The sequence below is a fragment of the Musa acuminata genome, chromosome BXJ3-2, assembly GCF_036884655.1.
Source record: "Musa acuminata AAA Group cultivar baxijiao chromosome BXJ3-2, Cavendish_Baxijiao_AAA, whole genome shotgun sequence".
Taxonomy (NCBI): Eukaryota; Viridiplantae; Streptophyta; class Magnoliopsida; order Zingiberales; family Musaceae; genus Musa; species Musa acuminata.
This window is the reverse complement of record NC_088350.1, coordinates 34,850,088-34,873,176: the sequence shown is the minus strand read 5'-3', so window position 1 is coordinate 34,873,176 and position 23,089 is coordinate 34,850,088. Positions and strand designations below refer to the sequence as shown.

General features: G+C 41.2%; 2 protein-coding genes and 1 pseudogene across 2 annotated transcripts; 1 reads left to right on the top strand and 2 right to left on the bottom strand.

The window, feature by feature from the left end:
* Nucleotides 1-1,602: 1,602 nt before the first annotated feature.
* On the bottom strand, nucleotides 1,603-2,355 carry LOC103976839 (transcription factor CYCLOIDEA-like). The gene has a single exon (XM_009392165.3). It carries the CDS (start codon nucleotides 2,353-2,355, stop codon nucleotides 1,603-1,605), a length of 753 nt encoding a protein of 250 aa, XP_009390440.2.
* Nucleotides 2,356-4,137: 1,782 nt separating this feature from the next.
* Nucleotides 4,138-7,352, top strand: LOC135631179 (uncharacterized). Its single transcript, XM_065138641.1, has 6 exons — nucleotides 4,138-4,527; nucleotides 4,592-4,689; nucleotides 5,004-5,294; nucleotides 6,592-6,640; nucleotides 6,759-6,860; nucleotides 6,965-7,352. The coding sequence occupies exons 1-5, from the start codon at nucleotides 4,175-4,177 to the stop codon at nucleotides 6,850-6,852; spliced, it is 885 nt and encodes a 294-aa protein (XP_064994713.1). The 5' UTR covers nucleotides 4,138-4,174; the 3' UTR covers nucleotides 6,853-6,860; nucleotides 6,965-7,352.
* An 11,348-nt stretch (nucleotides 7,353-18,700) lies between these two features.
* Nucleotides 18,701-20,993, bottom strand: LOC135631044 (mitochondrial inner membrane protease ATP23-like; annotated as a pseudogene).
* Nucleotides 20,994-23,089: the final 2,096 nt, after the last annotated feature.

Below are 23,089 nucleotides of genomic sequence, written 5' to 3'. Positions count from 1 at the left end.
TATTTAAAAATAGTATAGTCAATGTGGGAATTATTATTATTTTTTGTATATTATTGTTCCAAAATTAATAATAATAATATTTATTTAAAAATAGAAATTTATTTTAAAAAATAATATTTTATTTTCCTGAATTGAAAAAAAAAATGAATTAGAAAAACCTTCTCCGTCCACCTATCGCCATCGGATAGAATAAAGAAAGTAATATGCGATGATATATCGGAATGCGACGGGGAAGGAGGTCGTGGGAGGTCCGTCGAGGTGATTACGGATGGTCGTCATGACGCCCTGTTTTTGGAGTGGAGGGGGGGGAGGGGAGGAAAGGGGTGATGGATGCGTGGAGCGGTGCCATTCGATCTGTTGCAGGCGGCGACAAAAGATGCAGAGAAGGATGTTCTATGTATCTGAAACGGTTGGGTGCTTTTGTCGGAGCTCTGTATCGCAAGCGGTGACAAACGATACAAGCAGGAAGGGGGATGTTCTCTCTCTCTCTCTCTCTCTCTCGTCGGCCCCGTGATACAAGCGATACAGAGGAAAGAAGGAGAACCTAATGCCTTTTGTCTCCCTCAGCTCGCCATCGACCCATAGAAAAGCCGCTTTAACATAGCTATCATACCATGATGCCTCTCTAGCATTGCTATTGGTCCACTTTAGCATTGCAAGTGTTGATGGTAGGTATTGGGCAATGTTCTTCCCCCTCGTAGTTACATGGAGATGCCAGATTCAGAAAGCCTAGTAAGGCAAAGGGAGCAACCTGAAGACACACGGAATCCGGTCTCGTTCCATGGTTCACACATTTTGGCTAGCTTGCTTGCTGCTGCTGTCTGTCAAAAGAGAGCCTACATTGTTGAAGGAACTCTCTGCTGTGCTTCTGTCACTTTGCCCTCTCTCTCTCTCTCTCTCTCTCTCTCTCTCATCACTAAATATCCTGAATGTCCGACATGCAAGAAGATTCGAAGTCAATTCGAGTCCGGCATCTCAGTCTATCATAAGCCTTGGGGTCAGGACTGGAGTTGACAAAGACTCCCCATACTAGAATCATTAAACCACACTTGAGATCTTCCATGCGGTGGGCTTTGTAGCGATGAGTGAGAGTAAATGACCATTATGGGTACCCAAGCTGACATCGAGTTGATGCTGACATAATAATGCTCGATCGCATGCATGTCAGGCTAATAGTGTTGGATCATCCACATGTTAAGACCCCTCTTATATCAGTAGTAGTAAAGTTCACTTAATTTATTTGCAGGTGAGGTGTGATAACACTATAAGCTTATGTTATTATGACTCGAAGATTATCATCAAATTCTACACAGCCTTTTCTTAAATCGATATTTTGCAAGTGTAGATAAAAAAGAGAAATTGGTTTTCTGATGGAGAGTGAAAGCATTGGAGTTGTCTGCCCCCATCAAATTAACGGGCCACGACTTGGGCCATCCACCGGGTTGGGCCGGATCGTGATTTATGACCCACGTAAATTTGGAGTTCATCCACGAAATCGGATCCATGGAACGAAAAGATCCGAATCCATGATTTTGTTCCCGCTTTCAGCGTAACAGAGTTAGAGCCCAAATCGTCGTGCCATGATTCGGCAGAATCCCTGCGTCATTGATTGCCGTGGTTATCCTGGCTATTCTCAAAGACCGGAATCACTGGGACTTCATAGGCTGCGGCTGTGTCGCTGGCTACGTTCAAGCACCAGTTCGGTGCGCAAGATTCGTCTTCCTCTATATTAGCAAACTCCATCAATGAGTTCATATTGTTCAAGCTTGTTTCTTCCTTGATGATATCCAAGGAAGTCATCCTTTGCTTCTCCCTCGTCCTCTCTCTTGCTCTCGCCCTTGCCTTGGCCCTCGACTCCCTCGCAAGCGCTGAGTGGTACTCCACCTTCCTCGACGGCTTAACACCTCCTTTTCTGGCTTTGCTCTTCTTTACTTCCCTGGCTGCAGCGGTCACGGTGGAGGACTTGTTCTTGGAGCTAGAAATAGCGGACGAATCCTGGCATACCAAAGCGGATGATTCACTTTTCGGGCTTCGATTGCTGCAACCGCTATGTTCGGCTGAGGAAAGGGTGCCGAGCTCTTCGATGGCAGCTTTGGACACGGTGAGCAGCCATTGCACTGTCTTGCTGGCCTTGTCGAAGCCGAGCGTGTCCTGTAGTCGGAAAAAGCTCCGTGCCACATCGATGGAGAGCCTCATCCTTCGACCCCTCGGCCCATTTGCGGTAACTATCTTGCTGTGCCTGCATTTCCTCAGAGCCCTTTTACGGCTACCAACTGTCGTCGCCTTCCTGCCTCTCCACCGATGTGGCTGAATCACCAAGAGGAAGGCTTGGCCGAGTAGATGTTGGAGCCGCATTCGCGATGCCGATGTTGGAGGAGGCTAAGAAGAGATCACGAAAGCCATCGGGACAAAAGATTGTCGGAGTGGAGGAGGGGAAGCAGGAGTTGTTGGGAAGAAGAAGATGAGGGGGTTGAACTCAAGTTGCTCGTTCGAAGACTGGTCAAATATGTACTCGGAGTCTCGGATCGGAAGCATTTTTCTGGTCTGCTAGGACCGGGAAGAAGAGATATTTGTTGAGAGGTAGAGGAAATCTATGAACTGCACCAAACCTTCTACCTTACGTGGTAGAATGGTGGGGGGGTGGGTAGTACAACAGTATGAGCCTTTGCTCTATGGAGCTTAGGAACTGGACGCGGAACGTTTCACCTCGAATAGATTCTCTGCCAGAGCTTAAGAGCTATCTATGTACAAGTAGGAGGAGCTAACAGAAAGGAATGGATAAGAGGAGGATGGAATCGAGCGGGAGATGGGAATATGGGGGAAGGAAGGAGAACCGGAGATGAGATGGGAGACGACGAGAAGAGTGTAGGGTGCTTGAGGAAGAAGGAAGTGCTTGGTTGGCAGTTATCAGGAATGAGAAGGTGTCCTTTCGCTCACTATTCATCAAAGAAGAGAACATGAGAGTGAGTGGATAAAGTGAGCGCAGCTAGCAACCAACATGTTGGATGAGTTGAAAGATGGGAGGAAACAGACTTTTTACCACAGTATACTCTTATCTATCAAAGGTGCAATCGCTGAAACAAGTGTTGGATTAGATGGATTGGGGTTTAGGAGTTGGATAACGAAAAACGAACCATTTGTCGTTCGAGTGCAAGTTGGTTGCTTCATTTTCATTTTGGTTGACGGTACCAACTTATGTCGATAGTCTGAATCCAGGGTTAGGATTAGGGAAGGGATGATAGATGCGTGGAGAGATGTCATTTGATCTGTTGCAAGCGATGACAAAAGATGCAGAGGAGGATGTTCTACGTAACTGAAACAGCTGAGTGCTTTTGTTGGAGCTCTCAGGAAGGGAGGGAAGGGAAGGGGTGATGAATGCGTGGAGCGGTGCATTGCAGGCGACGACAAGCGATACAGAGCGGTGCATTACATTGTGAGAATTATTATTTTTGTATATTATTATTTCAAAACTAATAATAATAATATTTATTTAAAATTCAGATAAGAATAATAAGTTAGTCTGAATTTGATTTTGAGTCGATCATAATATTTTTATATATGTTTAAGATGTTTTTCTAGATGTATAAGAAAAACATTGCACATGGCATAACAGTTGATTTGTTGGACTAATTCATAAAATATCGTGGTCCAATGCAAAGGATAAAAGTTTTTTTTCTCTTACAATACATATAATCCTCGAGAAGGTGCGGAAAGAAAAATAAAGAACACAAAACGAAATATCATGTCTCTTACAAATGCATATAATCGTAAGAAAAAAAAATTAATGATCACATCTCTTACTACGCACAACCAGAAAGAAAAATGAAGGCACGAAAAAAAAAGAAAAAGAAGAGAATTAATCAGAAAAATCCGAAATTTTTAAGAATTTGCTCTATATATTATAATAATAATAATAATAATAATAATAATAATAATAATAATAATAATAATAATAATAATAATAATAATAATAATAATAATAATAATAATAATAGAGGTACAAAAAGCTTATCAAAATCCGTTTGGTTGGCGGTGTGCGGGTCAGTATGAATCGGACCGGGCGAACCGGCCCGGCCCATTCCTTACATCGATGCGCGCGACTCACGCTGGAACCTTTTAACTGTAGTCTCTGCGACCAAAACCCCTATCTCAGTCAGGTACGGAGGGAGGGAAGATGACGTCTGCAGCAGGTGGAACGCCACCCCAAAACCCTACCCCTCCTGCAGGAGAGGCGGAGCGGCGCCGTTCCCCCATCCGGAAGAAGACGGCGACGAGAACGAGGGATGATGGTGGCAAAGAGGATGTGGTGATGGAGGAGGAGAAGGAGGGCGCCTTCCTCCTGGGTGAGCCTACCTTCTTGGACCTGGGTGGCGGGCGTTTGCGGTGCGTGGAGACGGGGCATGAGCTGCTCGCCAAGGACGAGGAGGCCTACGGCCGCACCAAGGCCTGCCGCCTCGCGCTCATCGACGCCGCCGTTGCCCAGAAGAAGCCTCCCCTCAACATGTTCCAACCCCACCCCACCTCCAAGTGAGCAGCAGTAAAGATTTGATTCGTATGTGGAAAGAGAGGTTGTTTTACTGTTTGATCGCAGGTCGCAGCTGGTGTGCAAGCTGACCGGTGATTCGGTGAATAAATCTGAGGAACATATCTGGAAGCACATCAATGGAAGGAAATTCCACAATAAATTAGGTACTTTTTTTTGTTTACAGAATTAATATTTTTCCTGCTTATCCACCATTCTTTTTAGTCAAAATATGCTTCTTTCCTTGAGGCATTGTGCCATATTTGTAACTATGAAAATTCTGACTTCTTTTCATTCACTATATGCAATGCATGCCATCTCCACATGTTACTTTGGTTCTTGCTGTCGTGAGTGATTCTATATGACACTGAATCATAAACAAGAATTCCATTTAAAATATTAGGGAATGATCATCATCAGTGTAATCTTTGAAGTTGATATTGGCCAAAATGATGTGCCTTGTGCTATGTCCTTGTTGCAGAACAAAAGGAAATGGAGAAGCATTCCTCTGCAGAAGCAGTGGAGAAAGACACAAAACAGTCAAAGAAGCAAGTGAAGTCAACTCTGGGTTCTCGCAATAGAGTTCGGAAGAAAGACATCAACATGAATGATTCACATACCAAGAAGACAAAGGCAGATGATGATGATGATATGGTGGAGCCTGAATTTTGGGTTCCTCCTGTTGGAAGTCGCTGGGACCTTGATGATGGAAAAGATCGTTGGGATCCTCAAACAAACATGGTTGATGAGGCAGATGATGGTAGTGGCCTAGGTAATATGACGATGCCATTCTGTTAGGAATATAGTTGACATTATATGTTTTTGGTGAATTTATATTTGAATTATATTCCTGAGATTGGCAAAAGTTTACTCGCTGATATGTTCTTGCTAGGCTTCGGCAATCATTAACACTGATAAAGATTATTTTATGTATTCTTCTAGTCATGTAAACTTTATCTGAACGACTTGGCTGTTAACCATTTCTTTGTGGAACATAATTTGACATTATATTTTTGTTGAATTTATCTAAGAATAATACTTTTTGAGATTGGCAAAAGTATACTCGCCTATATATTCTTGCTAGGCTTGAACGACCATCAACATTAATAAAGATTATTTATATCATTCTTATTGTCATGTGAAATCTATCCGAACAACTTATCTGAAATCAATCTGGGCACACTGATAACCAAGGTTCGTCGTTTCGTACCGTACCAGCGTTTCGACCCGGGCTCGGTACGGTACGGTACCGGTGTACCGAATAATTTTACGTTTTTTTTTTCTACTGTAGCACTATAGCAGTGATGCAGTATAATACTGTAGCACTGTAGCGGTACCGGACGGTCAGTGTACCAGTAACCTGTCGGACCGGTACGTACCGCCCGGTACGGGCGATACACTTCGATACGACAGACCTTGCTGATAACCATTGCTTCCTTCAAGGTTCGCAATACCGTACTGTACCGGTGTTTCGACCTGGGCTCGGTACCGGTACGGTACGGTATACCGAGCGGTATATTCAGGTGTGCCGAGTACTGTAGCACTGCTATAGTGTTACAGTGCTCTGCTACAGTGCTACAGTGCTCTCGGACCGATAACAGGCGGTCTGCGTACCGGAAATCTGTCGGACCAGTATGTACTGTCCGTACCGGGCGGTACAGTTCGGTACTGCAGACCATGGCTTCCTTGATTCTGCATGTTGTATTTGAGTATGTCTCTTAGAATTTATCCAAATTTGTTCTTTATATCATTCTTATTGTCATGTGAAATCTATCCGAACAACTTATCTGAAATCAATCTGGGCACACTGATAACCATTGCTTCCTTGATTCTGCATGTTGTATTTGAGTATGTCTCTTAGAATTTATCCAAATTTGTTCTTGCAAGGCACACATATTGGGCCTTTATCCACATAATTCTGAGATGAATTAACATGATAAGTGGAATCTTTGTGACACGTTTTTAGTAATATAAAACAATTGATGCTTGCAGTTTGCATTGTTTGATTTTTTTGTGGCATGTGTCTCTTTATATTTGGCTGATTATAATCTTTCCATGTTTTTCATCAGATGGAATATCTGAAAAAGATGACCCAGAAACAATTGAGCTTTCCAATCGGTAAGTTAGTTCTCCTTAACCTACTTCAACAGGTGCTGCTCTTCACTTTAAGGTTTGAATTTATCTTTTTCTTTGGTTGTGATCTTTTTTTTGTTTCTGGAACACAAACCGTTGACAGGACTAAGCGAATGTCAATAGTTGTTGGCCCCAGCAGCTTTGCTTCAAGGAAGAAGAAGATTAAGAAGGCTGCAACCCTTCCAAATGGTAGTTGAAATAAGAGGTTGTTCACTTAATCCATCCTTTGTCTGATTAGCTACATTTCAGAATTATAAGATTGTCTACCATTATGGATTCCACTGAAAGTGGATAATCTATATCTTGCAGCATTTTGACCTACAAAACTCATCACTGGTTGTGTCATTTATGTGAACAACATCACGCCAAGAAGTTGCTGAGGAACATCTGCATGCACCATCTCTTTCCAACCGCGCTATCAAATGATCCATCTTAAGTAAAAGTTATTGTGAAGCGCCAGTTACTATCCGTTTCACACTGGCATATGGTTTCCAGCATAATTAATAGTGAATTTGCAGTGATGAGTTGGTGACTGCAAAATGTGTTCCCTCTTGAGCATGTTCATTTACATGTATTAGATCCTCTATCGAGATCCTCTAGTCCTTATGTTCCTCTAAATGCTTATGATTTATTTGACTCATTCTTATACCAAACCTGCTTACAGGTGAAATCCTAATGCATTTCATGGTTATCATGATGGCCTTCTCGTCTCTGTTATCACCTGTATCAGTTTCTGTTCTGATGTAACGATGAAAAATTGTAGTTGCCTTGATGAATGTGATTTTTGTGCTGATTAGAAAATCCTGAAAAGTTATATTATCCAAGACTTGATGCGATGAGGGTTTGTTGTTGTGGAAGCTCCTGGTTAGAGTTTTAGGCATTTGCAACCAAGCATGAAGCAGACTGGAGGATTTATGAGTTGTTCAATAATGGAGAGAGTATATGATAAGTATCCGAAGCTCTTCGAAGGTTTCAAGTACTGAGAAATATTTTGCACCTTTGCAGCTTCTTTGCCATAGTTTCTGATTACAAACTCTTGTAACAGAGTCTCATTACTAAATTAGTCCATGCAGCAATGATGTTTATTGTTTTTCTTTGTTGTCTCTATCTATTGTTTTGCTTTGATATGAATATTATCTGTCTCTACATGCTATGCATACTATCTTTATCACAATGCCATTATTTTTATCTTTTGCTTTGCGATCTTGTTGAAGTCATGCCAAGCTTTCTTGCGTCTTCAAATTCATCAAAACAACAGCAGTTCTATATAATAACATGAATCTTCCTGTACCTGGTACAAATTACATTGTTGGATTCATTAGAAGTCACATTGTAGTCTTGCATGTGCTTTGGTTTTCCTTTTACCAATCTAAGCATTACCAATTATGAGGTTTTAACTGATTCATTGCTACAGGGGTTTGCATGTGCTTCGGTTTTCCTTTTACCAATCTAAGCATTACCAATTATGAGGTTTTAACTGATTCATTGATACAGGGGTTATTTCCGATCTCAACATGAAGTGACGGAAGTGACGGATGTGGATACTATTGAAAAATCTTGGGGGCGATATCAAATGTGCAACGAAAGAATAGAATATAAAATCATCAATTTCTAAAAATATATTTGTTATTGTGCGAAGATTGATGTGTAAAAATTTATGAAACAGAAAATCACGTGTGAGATAAATTTATGAATGCTAACAAAAATCGAAGGGGGGAGGGGGGGTTAGGAGTTGGATAACGAAAAACGAATCATGTGTTATCCAAGTGGAAGTTGGTTGCTTCATTTTCATTTTGGTTGACGGTACCAATTTTTGTGGATAGTCTGAATTCAAGGTTACGGTTAGGGTTAGGGTTTGGATCTAAGCCTTAAGGGATGATGTGGTCCCAAAAGAAAATTGGTTTTTGTATCTTTTATCTATTAAAGTGAACAGTACATTCAGTTAAGTACATTGCATCTCTTTTTGAGGGAAGGGGTGATGGATGCGTGGAGCGATGCCATTCGATTTATTGCAGGCAACGATAAAAGATGTTTTACGTATCTAAAAACGGTTGGGTGCTTTTGTCGGAGCTCTCAGGAGGGGGAGGGGGGGGAGGGAAAGGCGAAAGACGCGTGGAGCGGTGCATTGCAGGTGACGACAAGCGATACAAAGGGGGATGTTTTCTCTCTCTCTCTCTCTCTCGTCTATAACCCCTGGGCGCCGTGGAGGTCTCTACAATCAATTTTCAATAAATTTCAGCCATGATTCTTCTAAGCTTTCCTCTGATAATCTGATGAGGTTTTGATCACTTTGTTCAATAATTATCATCGAGATTTCACATATGGATTAAGATTTTTGATAGTTTTTAACGGTTGGAAAATAAGCAAGAAGGGTATAATCCATATAGTCTTGTTTATTTTAAGCTAATATACTCATACATGAAAAAATTAAGATCTTTTGTTGGTCTATGTGGATAATGCATGTTGAATGATGAATAACATGCTTTTTTGTTAGCATTCATAATAAGAATCGTCAATCGATGTTATAGTGAATAAAATAGCATATCACTTACATAGAATCTTGTTTATAATCTTATTTAAAAATAGTGTAGTCGATGTGAGAATTATTATTATGTGTGTATATTATTGTTTCAAAACTAATAATAATAATATTTATTTAAAATTCAGATAAGAACAATAAGTTAGTCTGAATGGGACTCATTACATGAGTACTTATAACAACGAAGACTCAGTGACGGCGGGTCCCACCTAAACGTTCACTCCAGAAGCACCCCCCATGCGCGTGTTTGGTCGCTCGGCCAAGACGCCGAAGCTGCAACCGGGTCCCTCCGCGCGCCACCCCCCCACACCCCCCCCCCCGGGCGGTTTTTGTTGCCGCCTGCAACAGATTGGCACTTGGCCGCCCCGCGCCCCCTCCCCGCCCGCCCCCAGCACTTCCTTCTTTCTCAAGCTACAACCCCCGCGGGGAGGGGGCGCGGGGTTGTAGCTTGAGAAAGAAGGAAGTGCTGGGGGCGGGCGGGGCGGCCAATTGCCAATCTGTTGCAGGCGGCAACAAAAACCGCCCGGGGGGGGGGGTGTGGGGGGGTGGCGCGCGGAGGGACCCGGTTGCAGCTTCGGCGTCTTGGCCGAGCGACCAAACACGCGCATGGGGGGTGCTTCTGGAATGAACGGTCAGGTGGGACCCACCGTCACTGAGTCTTCGTTTCTCCCGCGGTCAGGGCTACAAGGTGGCGTACCTTGACGGTGGTTGGTGCTGGTCGGCGGGACCGCGTCGCCGCTCGGGTCACGACTCGGTGGCAGGCGTTGAGCTAAACCGCTGACGGGCAGTCAAATATGGTGTTGCACTCGAGGGATCAACGCGGCAGCTTGGGATCGAACACGGTTCATGGTACTGCGTTCTGGAGTGAACGGTTCTCGCGTGGAGGCTTGAGATCGACCGGGCTCTCGTGTTTGGTCGCTGGGACAAGAGACGGCCCATACAGTTGAATCTTAATCGCTAAATCATCGCATGCGATCGCATGCGCTAAAAGGAGGAGAAAAAGGTCCCGTTCCTCGGCCATCTCTCTCTCGCTTGCCGCTGTTGCTCCAGGGGTTTGCATGTGCTTCGGTTTTCCTTTTACCAATTATGCATTACCAATTATGAGGCTTGCATGTGCTTCGGTTTTCCTTTTACCAATCTAAGCATTACAAATTATGAGGTTTTAACTGATTCATTGATACAGGGGTTTACAGCATCAAACTTCACCAGAGAGTTGACGAGGCTATTTCTAATCTCTTGACGAGGTTATTTCCGATCTGAACATGAAGTGGCGGATGTGGACACTATTGAAAAATCTTAAGGGCGATATCACATGTGCAACGAAAGAACAGAATATAAAATCATCAATTCCTAAAAATATATTCGTTATTGTGCGAAGGTTGATGTGTAAAAATTTATGAAACAGAAAATCACGTATGAGATAAATTGTGTTAATAGGGAGATGCTATGAATGCTAACAAAAAGCTAACAAAAATCGAAGGGGGGGTTAGGAGTTGGATAACGAAAAACGAATCATGTGTCGTCCGAGTGGAAGTTGGTTGCTTCATTTTCATTTTGGTTGACGGTACCAATTTTTGTGGATAGTCTGAATTCAGGGTTACGATTACGGTTAGGGTTAGGGTTTGGATCTAAGCCTTAAGCGATGATGTGGTCCCAAAAGAAAATTGGTTTTTGTATCTTTTATCTATTAAAGTGAACAGTACATTCAGTTAAGTACATTGCATCTCTTTTTGAGGGTAGGGGTGATGGATGCGTGGAGCGATGCCATTCGATTTATTGCAGGCAACGACAAAAGATGCAGAGGATGATGTTTTACGTATCTAAAAACGGCTGGGTGTTTTTGTCGGAGCTCTCAAGAGGGGGGAGGGAAAGGTGAAAGACGTGTGGAGCGGTACATTGCATGTGACGACAAGCGATACAAAGGGGGATGTTCTCTCTCTCTCTCTCGTCTACAACCCCTCGGTGTCGTGGAGGTCTCTGCAATCAATTTTCAGTAAATTTCAGCCATGATTCTTCTAAGCTTTCCTCTGATAATCTGATAAGGTTTTGATCACTTTGTGCAATAATTGTCATCGAGATTTCGCATATGGATTAAGATTTTTGATAATTTTTAATGGTTGGAAAATAAGCAAGCAGGGTATAACCCATATAGTCTTGTTTATTTTAAGCTAATATACTCATACATGAAGAAATTAAGATCTTTTGTTGGTCTATGTGGATAACACATGTTGAATGGTGAATGACATGCTTTTTATTAGCATTCATAATAAGAATCGTCAATCGAGAATGAATGTTTAAGCTGTCCATAGGGAGGAAAGCTTAAATGAAAATTTCCTTTTACCCTTTCCATTCATGACAAAATTGATGACATAAGGAGAATTAAGGTTTAAATGTTTTACTTTCATAAGTAAAAATCTCAATGTTATTATTTAAAATATAAAGATCGAGATGCTAATCTTAATCAACTAAAGGGGATAATATGTAATTATCCATGACAAATCTAAGACTCCCCACATCGCCTTTCCTCTTACATCTTATATGTCGGTAAGCCATATGACTATATATTTATTTTAAAGGAGGAAATCCTAATTTGTATAAATTAATCTTAATCCTAATGTGCATATAACATAACTAATTGTAAAATAAGACCTCTATTGTCACACAATATGACCAGACGTCATTTCAACAAAATGCACAAAATAATATTTCTTGAGATCCTAAGGCGATCAAACATCTTGACACAAACCATTATATAGCAACCACGAACTTGATGATAAGAGGTGCGTTTAATATGAGATTACTTTTGTAGTAATAATAAATGTAAAACACGAACTTGTTTAACTCACCTGCACAATCATAAGGGAGTGGAATTTAACATCTGTATGTAAACCCAAACAATAAATTCGATGAATTATTTTTCTAACTTTCATCACTACACATTCAGTCATGGATGTGTTCAAAACAATCCCTAATGTAGCATAATTGAATACGATCATTCAAAGAAAAACACTTACTAGAGAACATCCATAAAATGCCAAAATGTTGCTAAAACCAATATATCTCTACCTTTTGATGCAACCATCCACATTTTCAGATCAACTAAATAAGAATCCTAAAAGGGAAGGAAAAAACTACAGAATGAAATGTGTTGTTTGCAGCAGACAATTATCGTTTTACATAATCCAAATCCCTACTACCTGAACAAACATAAGTACAAACAGTATAAGAAATCATTTGTTGTATGGGGCATATCATACAAGCTCTGAATAACCAAGTACAACCAGTAGCACAATGGCAAACAAAAGAAACAAAATATCTAAAATAGCAATAACAATCCCAACAACTACATGCGCTCTCCATTAAATGCCTCTTTGCTTCAAACAATATTGATGTACTAAACATGATTTTTAAGTACAACCTCAGTGCTATTTTTTTTCTTCTCAAAATGATTTTTAACAGTGTGATCATAATCCTTAAAAGTACTAAAATTAACATAAAGTTGAAGATAACATGTAAACTTCTCATACAAGCTTAAAGTGATGCAAATCTCATAGAACAAAAAAAACTGGAAACAAAATTATGAAAGCACACAAAACATATAAACATTTAAGAATGTCATATGAATACTGAAACAAAAATCAAATTAACATAACATTTTGGTTAACAAATAACTTTTTTTTTTTTTTTTTATATTGACTCCATCCAATCCTCAGAAAAAATAACACAACTTAACAAATATGCCATGAATACGTTAAAAATAGTTGATCCTAGAAAAGAAAGAAATGGAGAAAACAAGTGTAGTAAACCTTGATCAGGCATAAATGATTTTAAACATTCAAATGGTCAAAATAATCAAAAGAATCATTACAAAATAAGAAATAGGAAGCTCAGATTTATCTTTGTCAATCACAAGAACAGACCACAGATATTCCCTCTTTTTGCCCAAATCCCATCCTAAGATATAGGCATGGCTGCAGCGGTTGCCATGAAGGCCATCCAAACTGCCCTGCCATTATCCTTTTAAAGATTAAAAAAGTGAGCATTGAGGAGAGATGCTTAGTCTACATGGTGATTGCTCAATCCATTATTGACTTTTATTTATCATCATAGCCTTTTCATAATTCAAAAACAAGATAGTGAGAAGCAAAGAAGAAAATAATACAGCAAAACTTTTGAAAAAAAGAGTAAATCATCAAAACTATGAAAGAAGAAAAAAAATAAAGGTTGGGAGAAAAGAAGCAATCCTCTTGAATGTATTATTTCTTTCCCCATAAAAAATTAACTGTATATCCCCTAAATGCCTCAATTAAATAAGAACCTTAAATTAGAATAAAAAACTAAAGAATGATTTGATGTTTACATCAGACAATGATCATTTTACATCATCAAGCTTAACCGATGCTTAACCAATGGAAGGGCAACAATGTCATCAAAACAATAGCAATCCGTACTACCTAAACAAGCATTTGTATAAATAGTACAAAGAATCATTTGTTGCATAGGACATAGCATTTAAGTTCTGAATAACAAACAAGTACAAACAGTATCACGACAAAAAAAAAAAAAAAGAAATAAACTATCTGAAATAACAAGAATAACCACAAAACCACATAAAAGTCTCAAAACCAAATAACAAGTTCTCACCATAGATGGTTTGCTGAAGGCAAACTCAGACTTACTCTTATTGGAAGAGATGTTTGTTGAGAGGTAGAGGAAGTCTATGAACTGCACCAAACCTTCTACCTTACGTGGTAGAAATAGGGGGGCGGGGTTGTAGCTTGAGAAAGAAGGAAGTGCTGGGGTGATGGATAGTGCCATTCGATCTGTTGCAGGCGGCAACAAAAATCGGGCAATGTTCTCTCTCTCTCTCTCGTCCGCCCCAACCCTGTTGCAGGCGGCGACAAAAACCGGGGGTGATGGGAATAGTACCATTCGATCTGTTGCAGGTGGCAACAAAAATCGGGCAATGTTCTCTCTCTCTCTCGCCCCAACCCTGTTGCAGGCGGCGACAAAAACCGGGGATGATGGGAATAGAAACCGTCCGGGGGGGGGGGGGTGGCGCACTGTCACGGACAAACTTTGAAATAGGATGTTTGATGTAATGTTTATGTATGTCCGTGTCTTTTGGGATGTTCATGCTTTGTACAGCATGTAGAGGGATGACCGAAGGCTTATAGTCCCATTTTAGTAGAGTTGGTGGTCGCTTTAGGCATATAAATAAAGGTTGTGTCGTGTGGACACGTGTGAGAGATTTTCGATCTATAATGGACCATTTTACCCTTTATTGTGCAACTATTCAGAGCTTGTAAAGTCTGTTTGTAATTTGCATTGTCTATGACGTGTTTTACGGAGATGTTTGCTTGTGGATCCCGATTGAGGCGTTCTCTCTAACCCGTTCTCTCTTTTGTTGGTCCTAAGGGACAATGGGAGGCTTCGGGGAGGCTGACCTTTGTGGACGGACACGCAAGGGTGCCGCACGACTTAGGCAAAACCAGCTAAGTCCGTGACAGATGGTATCAGAGCGGGATAAGCATTCATAGAAACACTTAGCATGCAAACGTGGGGGACCTAGCGGAGCTGCATTGAGGGCAGTCAGCACACACGCGACCGTTTGGGGGAAAACGAGCATGGAGATGTAGAGAAAAGGAGTCGCTCGGAGGAGCGGGCATCTAACATTGGCATTCAGAGAAATGGCCAACCCTTCGCGCAAGAGGCACCACGAGAACAGGTAAGCTTGGAAGAATGCGAAGCGCACAAAGGTTGGGATGGTTGAGTTTGAGCTACGGCTCAACGTTGACAACTATACTTGATGGTGCTCAAGGCAAGCGAGGCGCTTGGCAAAGGATGAGACCATGCAAGGTGGAATGAGTTGCTCAGCGATCGAAAGAGTTGTGCAAAGCTCACAGAGGTGAGGGAAATTGCTAACTCAAAGAATTTGGTACTCATGCATGGGCTTGTATGCGGACGATGGAATGTTCGCGGCCATCCCAAGGTGATTGAAACTCGGCGCCATGGAGCATTGAAACTTTCTCTTCGGCATGTGAAGGATACATCCGTAGGAGGCTGAAGGGTGCAACGAGTTCAGCATGTTGCTAGGCCTTGAGTGGTGCAGCGGGGGCTGTATTGACGTGGAGTCGCAATCTAGCAAGTGCATTTGCAGGAGGCAGAACAAAGCACAGTTTGTTCAGCAGATCAGAGTAGTCCAAGGGGATGGTGGTCTCCGAAACGAAGAGAGATGTTGCTCCAATGGGACAGTTATCCAAGAGGGATAAGTCCCGGCTCTCCAGAGGGAGGAATATGTGGGACAGACTTCACATGTTGAGGAGGAGTACCTCAACAAACAACAACTCCACGAAGCTCAATGGACTGAGCAAGCGGCGAGGAGTCGTTGCGATCTCGCTCGAGAGAATGCATTGGTGGATGCATTGCGAGATCAAGTGGGGGAGCGACCCAAAGCAACTCAAACGAAGGCACACTTGGAGTCGATATGGAGATCGGACTCAAGGGAGGGCTGACCCGTGGAATAGTGGGCACGAGGGCCACCATTGACTCAATGCAAAAGCGAGGAGCAGAGCAACTTGGGTGTAACTTGGCGAAGTACCCAAGCCGCATGAAGGGAGCCAGCATAGAAGTTGGAACATGGAGCAGAGGCATAATGCTTTCCTTAGACAGAGGTCAAGGATATGAACTCTTGCAGAGGCAAGAGTAGGATCATGTTGTTCCATGGGTCCTTCATTCTGACGGAGTGGACTCATCTTGCATGGTGCCAAAGACGAAGGGAGCTTCTGGGCACATGCACCTTATCTCGGGAAAGCATTTGATGGAGGAACTAAAGTGACTTAATTTGCGGAGGCGAAGTTGGGTTCATAAGGCCTTAGCACGAGGCAAGAGGACGCAGAGGCAGGTACTCTTGAAGAATATGCCACAGTGTTGCCAATCAAGTTGCTAGGCAGGAAGCGGTGCGCAGCTGAGATTGTGCTGGTAGGGGCAGAGGCCCAGGATCCAGACAATGGTGCACAAATTACAATGAAGTCGGTGGACTTCGGGAGCTACTAGGCGATGGACTGTCCTAGAGCAGTGCTTCATCTAGGTGTGACCCAAGAGTGGGTGAATGAAGGTCGATTGCCAAAGGAGCGAACAAAATCGAAGGTGGAAGAGACCCTATGATGTATTGGCAGAGGCCACACATGAAGGGTTCACAATTCGAGTTCATCCCACAAGGATCAGAATGCATGTGGTGCAGCGGATCGTGGTGGAATAGTTCGTGGCAATGCGATACACACGACATAGTCCCGTGAGGGACTAGATCATACAGAGGTATGATCGGGAGCTACTGGAAGCTCCACTTCAGTGAACAACACGACGGCAAGAAGGGCTATGGATTCAAGGAGTGAAAGCCATGGTACCGCAGATGCGGGTCTTCCGTGCGTGCATCGAATTTTGCATCGGATGAAAACCTTGGTCATCATCATATGGGGGCTGTGTTCCACTAAGGGAAAAGTTCGAATGCAAGTACCAGTGAGTCCCATGGGAGGGACATGATCATACAGAGGTATGATCGAAGCAGTTGGAGAGTTGGATTGCTCCAGAGCTCATATTCACTTAAGGGAGCCCGACAAGTCAGAAGACAAGGTCAAGTAAGCGAACGTTGCTACCAAGGAAGCTAAGGAGAACAGAATCGGTGCAAACCCTACAACGTGATGGCAGAGGCCATGCATGGGAGTTGCAGTCTGTCTTTCCATCGACCAAACAGACTGCTTGGAGAACACAGAGGTGTTGAAGCAGGGGGTCGAAAGGGGCGAGGAAGCGACGACGAGTCCAGAGGGACTTAGCTACCCAAAATCAAGCATTAGTTATAATGTAGGTGGACTCAGAGGAGTGCCACGGAGACATATCTACTGATCGTGAAGAAACGGGATGCAGATGCGAGGCGACGGATAGTAGGGCCATGGACATGGTAGCGACATGGTACCACAGAGGCGGGACTTCCGTGAAAGTCATTGATCCCTTGCTCTCATGGAGGGAGAGCGCTTGGTCGTGAAAGGAGCCGAGAAGGTGGAGTATGCAGAGGCAATCTCCAAGTACCGAGACAAGGCTGAAGGGCAAAGGCCAAGAAACTTCGTAAGACCGGTGTCAACAAGTTTCTCATCAAGATAGTTGAAAGTGAAGGACTTCGGGTTATGCAAGAGTGCACAACCAAGGAACGAAGCAGGCAGTACGTGGTACTGTACCTTCGCTACTCAGGGGAGTAGGCGACAAGGTTGATGGAGAAGACGGTACAATCCCAGAAGCGACCTCATCTATTAGAGAATTACTCCAAGTTGGGATGAAAACTTCACTGATTATGATTATATGTTTCAAAGGAGAGACGTTTAAAAAAGTAACACAGTCAATGCAAAAGGAAGGTTACTTTTTTATTCAGTCACAAGTGAATGATAACGAGACATCACAACACAAGACATATGTGAGGCCTAATTACCTATTAAACTAATTGTTGTAGTTAGATCTTTTAGTGAATACTAGTTTTTAAATTAAAAAAAAATTATATTAGAATCCTTATAATTATGAAAGTAAAATATCTAACTCTATTTATCTCAATCTCATTGATTTTATATTTATAGAAGAAAGTATCAAAACAATAAGCAAAAAAATAATTTCAATGTTCCGATTACGTTTTCGATGGTGGTGGATAACGACATCGTTGGGGTTACTGAGTGATTGTTGTGGATGAGGAGGGAGAGCGACTACGAGATGTGAGACAAAGAGAGAGGAGGAAGAGGACGATGCAGATGTCGTCAGCGTTGCTCGATAATTACGTCGATGCAGATGCAAATGCTGAGCAACCCTTTTGTCGCTTTGCATTTACGTTGACACCGAAGTAATTGCCGAACGATGCCAACGTAGATGCAGAGCGACAAAAGGGTCGCTTGGCATTTGCATGCATTGCTTGACAATTATGTTAATGTTTTTCTATATCGGCATTGGCGTCGATGCAGATGCTGAGCAATCCTTTCACTGCTCTGCATCTACGTCGACGCTGACACAGTTGCTCTGCATCGACATTAGTGTTGATGCAGATGCTGAGCAATCCTTTCACTGCCCTATATCTACGTCGACGCCGACATAATTACCAAGCGACACCAATGACATCTACGTCTTCCTCTTCCTTTTTCTCCTTTTATTTCACCTCTCTTGATTGTTCTCCATCCTCATTCACAATAACCACTTACGATCTCCAACGATATCATCATTCATCATCACCAAAAATATAATTGTATAGTTAAAATTACTCTTTTATCTATCATTTTTTATATTTTTGTCAGTAAAACTAATGACCTAAATGTTTTACTGTGAGGAAATTAATATCATACACCAGTTAACATCTACTCCGCAGCAACGGCGGCGGTTAACCATTGTATCTCGTCTGTCTGTCTGTCTGTCGTGTTAACAAGTTCCATATATTGTATGCAGCAAGCTATCTAGCTAACAATGATCCCTGTACATATCCATCTGTTTGATGCAATGAACGTCTTTGCTTTATCCCCATGAATTGGTGTACAGGATCACACTATCAATAAATGAGCTTCCAACATATAAAAATCAGCATTTCTGTTCAAGTCGATGACGTAGGCACCGGGCAAACAGAGAAAAGGCTGATGTCCAAGACTTCATAGAATTACCAACCAATGGATGGAACAAACGAATTCCCACATGAAAGAGCAATAGTAGGATGGTTCATGTGATGCAGTTTAGAATTGAATCTACGGAGCTCTCTCGAAGGGGTAAGTGTCATTGTAGCAGATATCCCAGACAGCTTCGACGGCATCCCTTGCAGCTGCATCTGAGCAGTGTGGATTAATTTGGACCGACTTCAAAGCCCGCCTTTTGACACATTCCTTTAAGCATTCCAAGCAGAGGCAAGCAAAGTAAGAATAAATAGTGATTTAAGCAACTCTAGGTCAGAAATCATAACCATTATCATATAACAACAAAACTTGGTATGCTGAGAAATCAAGAAAACAGAAAATGAACTGGACAAATAGATTGCATCGATCAGCAAAGAAGGTTTGTGCCACCAGAATAAACAGATAAGCATAGTACCACCAACTGGAGGAGCCAGCTTTATTTAGCTAAATAGATTGTCAACATTCAGGTTTCTAGAAAAATTAAATCAATAAAAAGATGAGTGTTGTTTTATCTTATTTACACTGCTCGATATTTTGGCGAATTCGATGAGAGTAAAACATAAAAACCATAAAAACCAGCATCAGCTATCCATCAGCAAATCAAAGTCTTTGGTGTTCTCTATGACAAACTCCACAAATTTCAATTTGTTAATGTTTGCAAGGGAATAAACATGAGAATCTATGGATTTTCTAAGTTGTTGCAAATGAAACATTTATTGGATGACCTCATTCCCCATGTATTACAGAAAGCTGCAGGGTGGGTATGGCAATATCCATTACTATTTCTATCTGGGTCCAAAATAAAGATCCAAGCCGGGTAATTATGATTGAATCTGAGGATTTAAATATCACCAGCATTCCTGGCATCATCAATGGCTGCATGATTCGTAGCCATGACAGACGCATTTCCATTATACAAGATAACAGAGAAAAACACCTCTTTAACAAGACAGCATAGAAGATCAAGATGGCCAATGAAGGAATTAAGGGAGTAAAAACCACCACACATCAGATGAATCACAGATGATGATGACAGTGCTACTGATCCAGCTTTTGTCAACCTCAATGGAGTGATTCAGGCATCAGTTACTCCGCACACAGACACTAGCACAAGGGAAATGCTCGTTGTGAGGATGGGGCAACACAGGTTGACATCATGATAAGAGAAGGAAAAAAATGGTTAATATGGAGTGTTGGCTGAGTTAGCAAGGACTGAATGTCCCATTTAGGCAATATGCCTAAGAACCAAGTAGCTGCCATCAGCACTGCATATTTCACAATAATTAGGTCTGTGGAACGATACACAGGAGACTGGTGCCATTCAGTACAGTTATCCTTGAACCAAACCATAATGAGGTTAATGCATCTCCATGCGATGGGACATGTATATCTAACTTATCACTTCCGGAAGCAGTAGACTGCACTTAAAGCACATAAACTTAGTAGATTGACTGCCCGCATATCCATAGAAGCTTTTCAGAACATCACTAACATCCGGTAAACTATTACCAATTAACAAGTAGCAACATGACTAGTTAAATTACTTATACATATGTGCTCATTATAACAATAAGTTGCAATCAATATTATCAACATAGATATTCAAAATTTGCAGAATATGTTTGTAATATAATGGAATCAAGCATATTGCAATTCTCATGCTCTGAGAATAAAAGAAACTGATCATCTAAGATCCAGAGCAAAAAAAACTCACTTGTTCATGACCTCATATTTTCATGAATCCGCGTAGCAGTTCGCGTTTGTAGTGGCAATCACCACTCAGGTGATTAGCACGAATCTGAATGAACACGAAGGACACTTGCCTATTTATACTGCCTCACAAGAAAAGACAATTGCATACTTTCCTGCTAAAAAAATGATTATGAAATACAAAACTTCTGCCTTTCTGAAGCTTTACTTTACCTCAGAGCAAGCATGATGATAACAATTTTTCCAGTTGATGTTCTTACCTCAGAGCACGGCAATCATCATAAGCATGGATCAACTCATGAATAAGGACTTGATTTATTTCATCTTGGAAAGTCATATGATTGCAACAAATTGCTATCTGAAATGATTGGGAAAAAAACTTGTCAAAAATAGAAAGTAATTCTTACCTAATTATCACAACAAGGATAGTTAGCAATTGTAAAACTTAAATTATAAACTATAATAGGACTGCGGCAAGGTTCTGAATACCATATTGTACCAGTGTACCGATCAGCCATCGGTACGGTACGTACCAAGCTGTACCGACACACGATACACTAAGGTAAACCGATGTACCACTCGTATCGGTCCTCTATTAGACCGATTCATATTGCCCGTACCGAACGATATGGTACGGTACGATATTGCAAACCATGGACTGCAGAACTACTTAACATCTCAAAATATGAACTGTGATCTTGTGGGCCGATTCCACAAAGGAAATTAATGTATTAGAAGTTTTGCTTTGATAGTTTGATTTAAATTAGTTAACAAATTCAGTTTGAGTTGGATTGTTAGATGTTTTTAAATTATTTCATCTTATTTTTAAGTCTTCATTAAGGTCCTACATTTAGGATGAGCTTTTTCAAGTCTGAACTTCAGAAAGTCCTAGGAGCTTGTGAAAGATGTTGACTCTGATTTCATTATGTTTCTAAAAGTTCTTGTTTATCCCCAAGTCAATTTTGCACAAGGAAGAAAATTAAGCGACTGATGTAACTCATTTTGTCACACATCGAATCTATTTTATGAATCATCATCATCATCATCAACAACAGTAACAAATTTAGTAAGCATGAAGAAGATGATTATGTCCACTATGGACCAGAAGGCTACTAAAATAAATCCAAGTCTAGTTATTTTCAATTTATAGTCAGATTGACAACCAAAAAAGCTCTATTCAGACCACTTCATGCCATCGAGCGGGCTTAGAGGAAGCAACATTAAAAGAAAAATTATACATCGTTGATAATAAACAGTAAATTCATCGATCAAACATAAAATTATACATTGCTCATAATCAATAATAGAGCAAATCATATAGAAAGAAAATAGATCAATAATATCCGACGAATCATTCAAGCATCGTAAAGAACAATAATAGATCTAATATATTTGATCTCAAGAACCTGGCTCTGATACCAATTGTTAGCATAAAATCTGTAATCATATTATCTATAATGCGGAAAAACTTTTATACCAAGATTGAAATCAAATAAATTGGATCTAACAATATTACGATGCATACCTTTCTTGTTGTTCAGAAGAAATAAACCTTATCTGATCTACAAGCGCTCCATCGTCGGATCTGGAATATCAATCTGCAAGGATCTGCAAAAAGGAACTAGATCCTTCTCCTCTCTTCCTATCTTTTCACAGGACCACCTAGATTGATGGATTAGGGGATTAAGAGAGAGGGAGATTGAGAGGAAAACTTAATCTCTCACTTGACTCAAATTGAGAGAAAAACCTTAATCTTTCAATTGACTCAGATAATGCGCACTAACCCCTAGAGGTCCTATTTATCATATGCGCACAGATGATATCTGATTATCTATTTAGCCCCTAAAGGTCCTATTTATCATATGCGCACAGATGATAAGTTATTAGGAGAGTTCCTTCCATCAAGGTTATCTCCTAAAGAATCCTACTTTAATATGGACTTCTTTTCTATTGACCAATAACCATAATCAGAATCCAATAATATCTATAATATATCTTACCTAATTAAATAAGTCCACATAATCTAACAGTTGGAACATGTTGAGGTGAGGCTTGCCATTGTACACTAGCAAGGCATTATCTCCCTCCCATCAAAATATGTCAGTATATGATAAGGAGATGCTTGCCATTGTACACGCAGTAACGAGGTGGAGATCCTACCTAATCGGCCAGCGATTTCAAATTAAAACTGACCATAAAAGCCTCAAGTACTTTTTGGAGCAAAAGATATCATCCCTTGAGCAGCAAAAATGGGTAACCAAACTTCTTGGATTTGATTATGAAATTATTTACAAAAAGGGGAAAGAAAATGTTGTTGCAGATGCACTCTCACGGCTACCTGAACAAGCTAAGGTTTCAACCATCTCCCTTCCTACCACCGGTCTCCTCGATGACATTAGGGAAGAATGGAAGAAGGATCTAGAGATCAGCAAGATCATAAAAAAATTGGAGGAGGATCCAAGTGCAATAGCCCACTACACTTGGGATTCGAGGGATTTA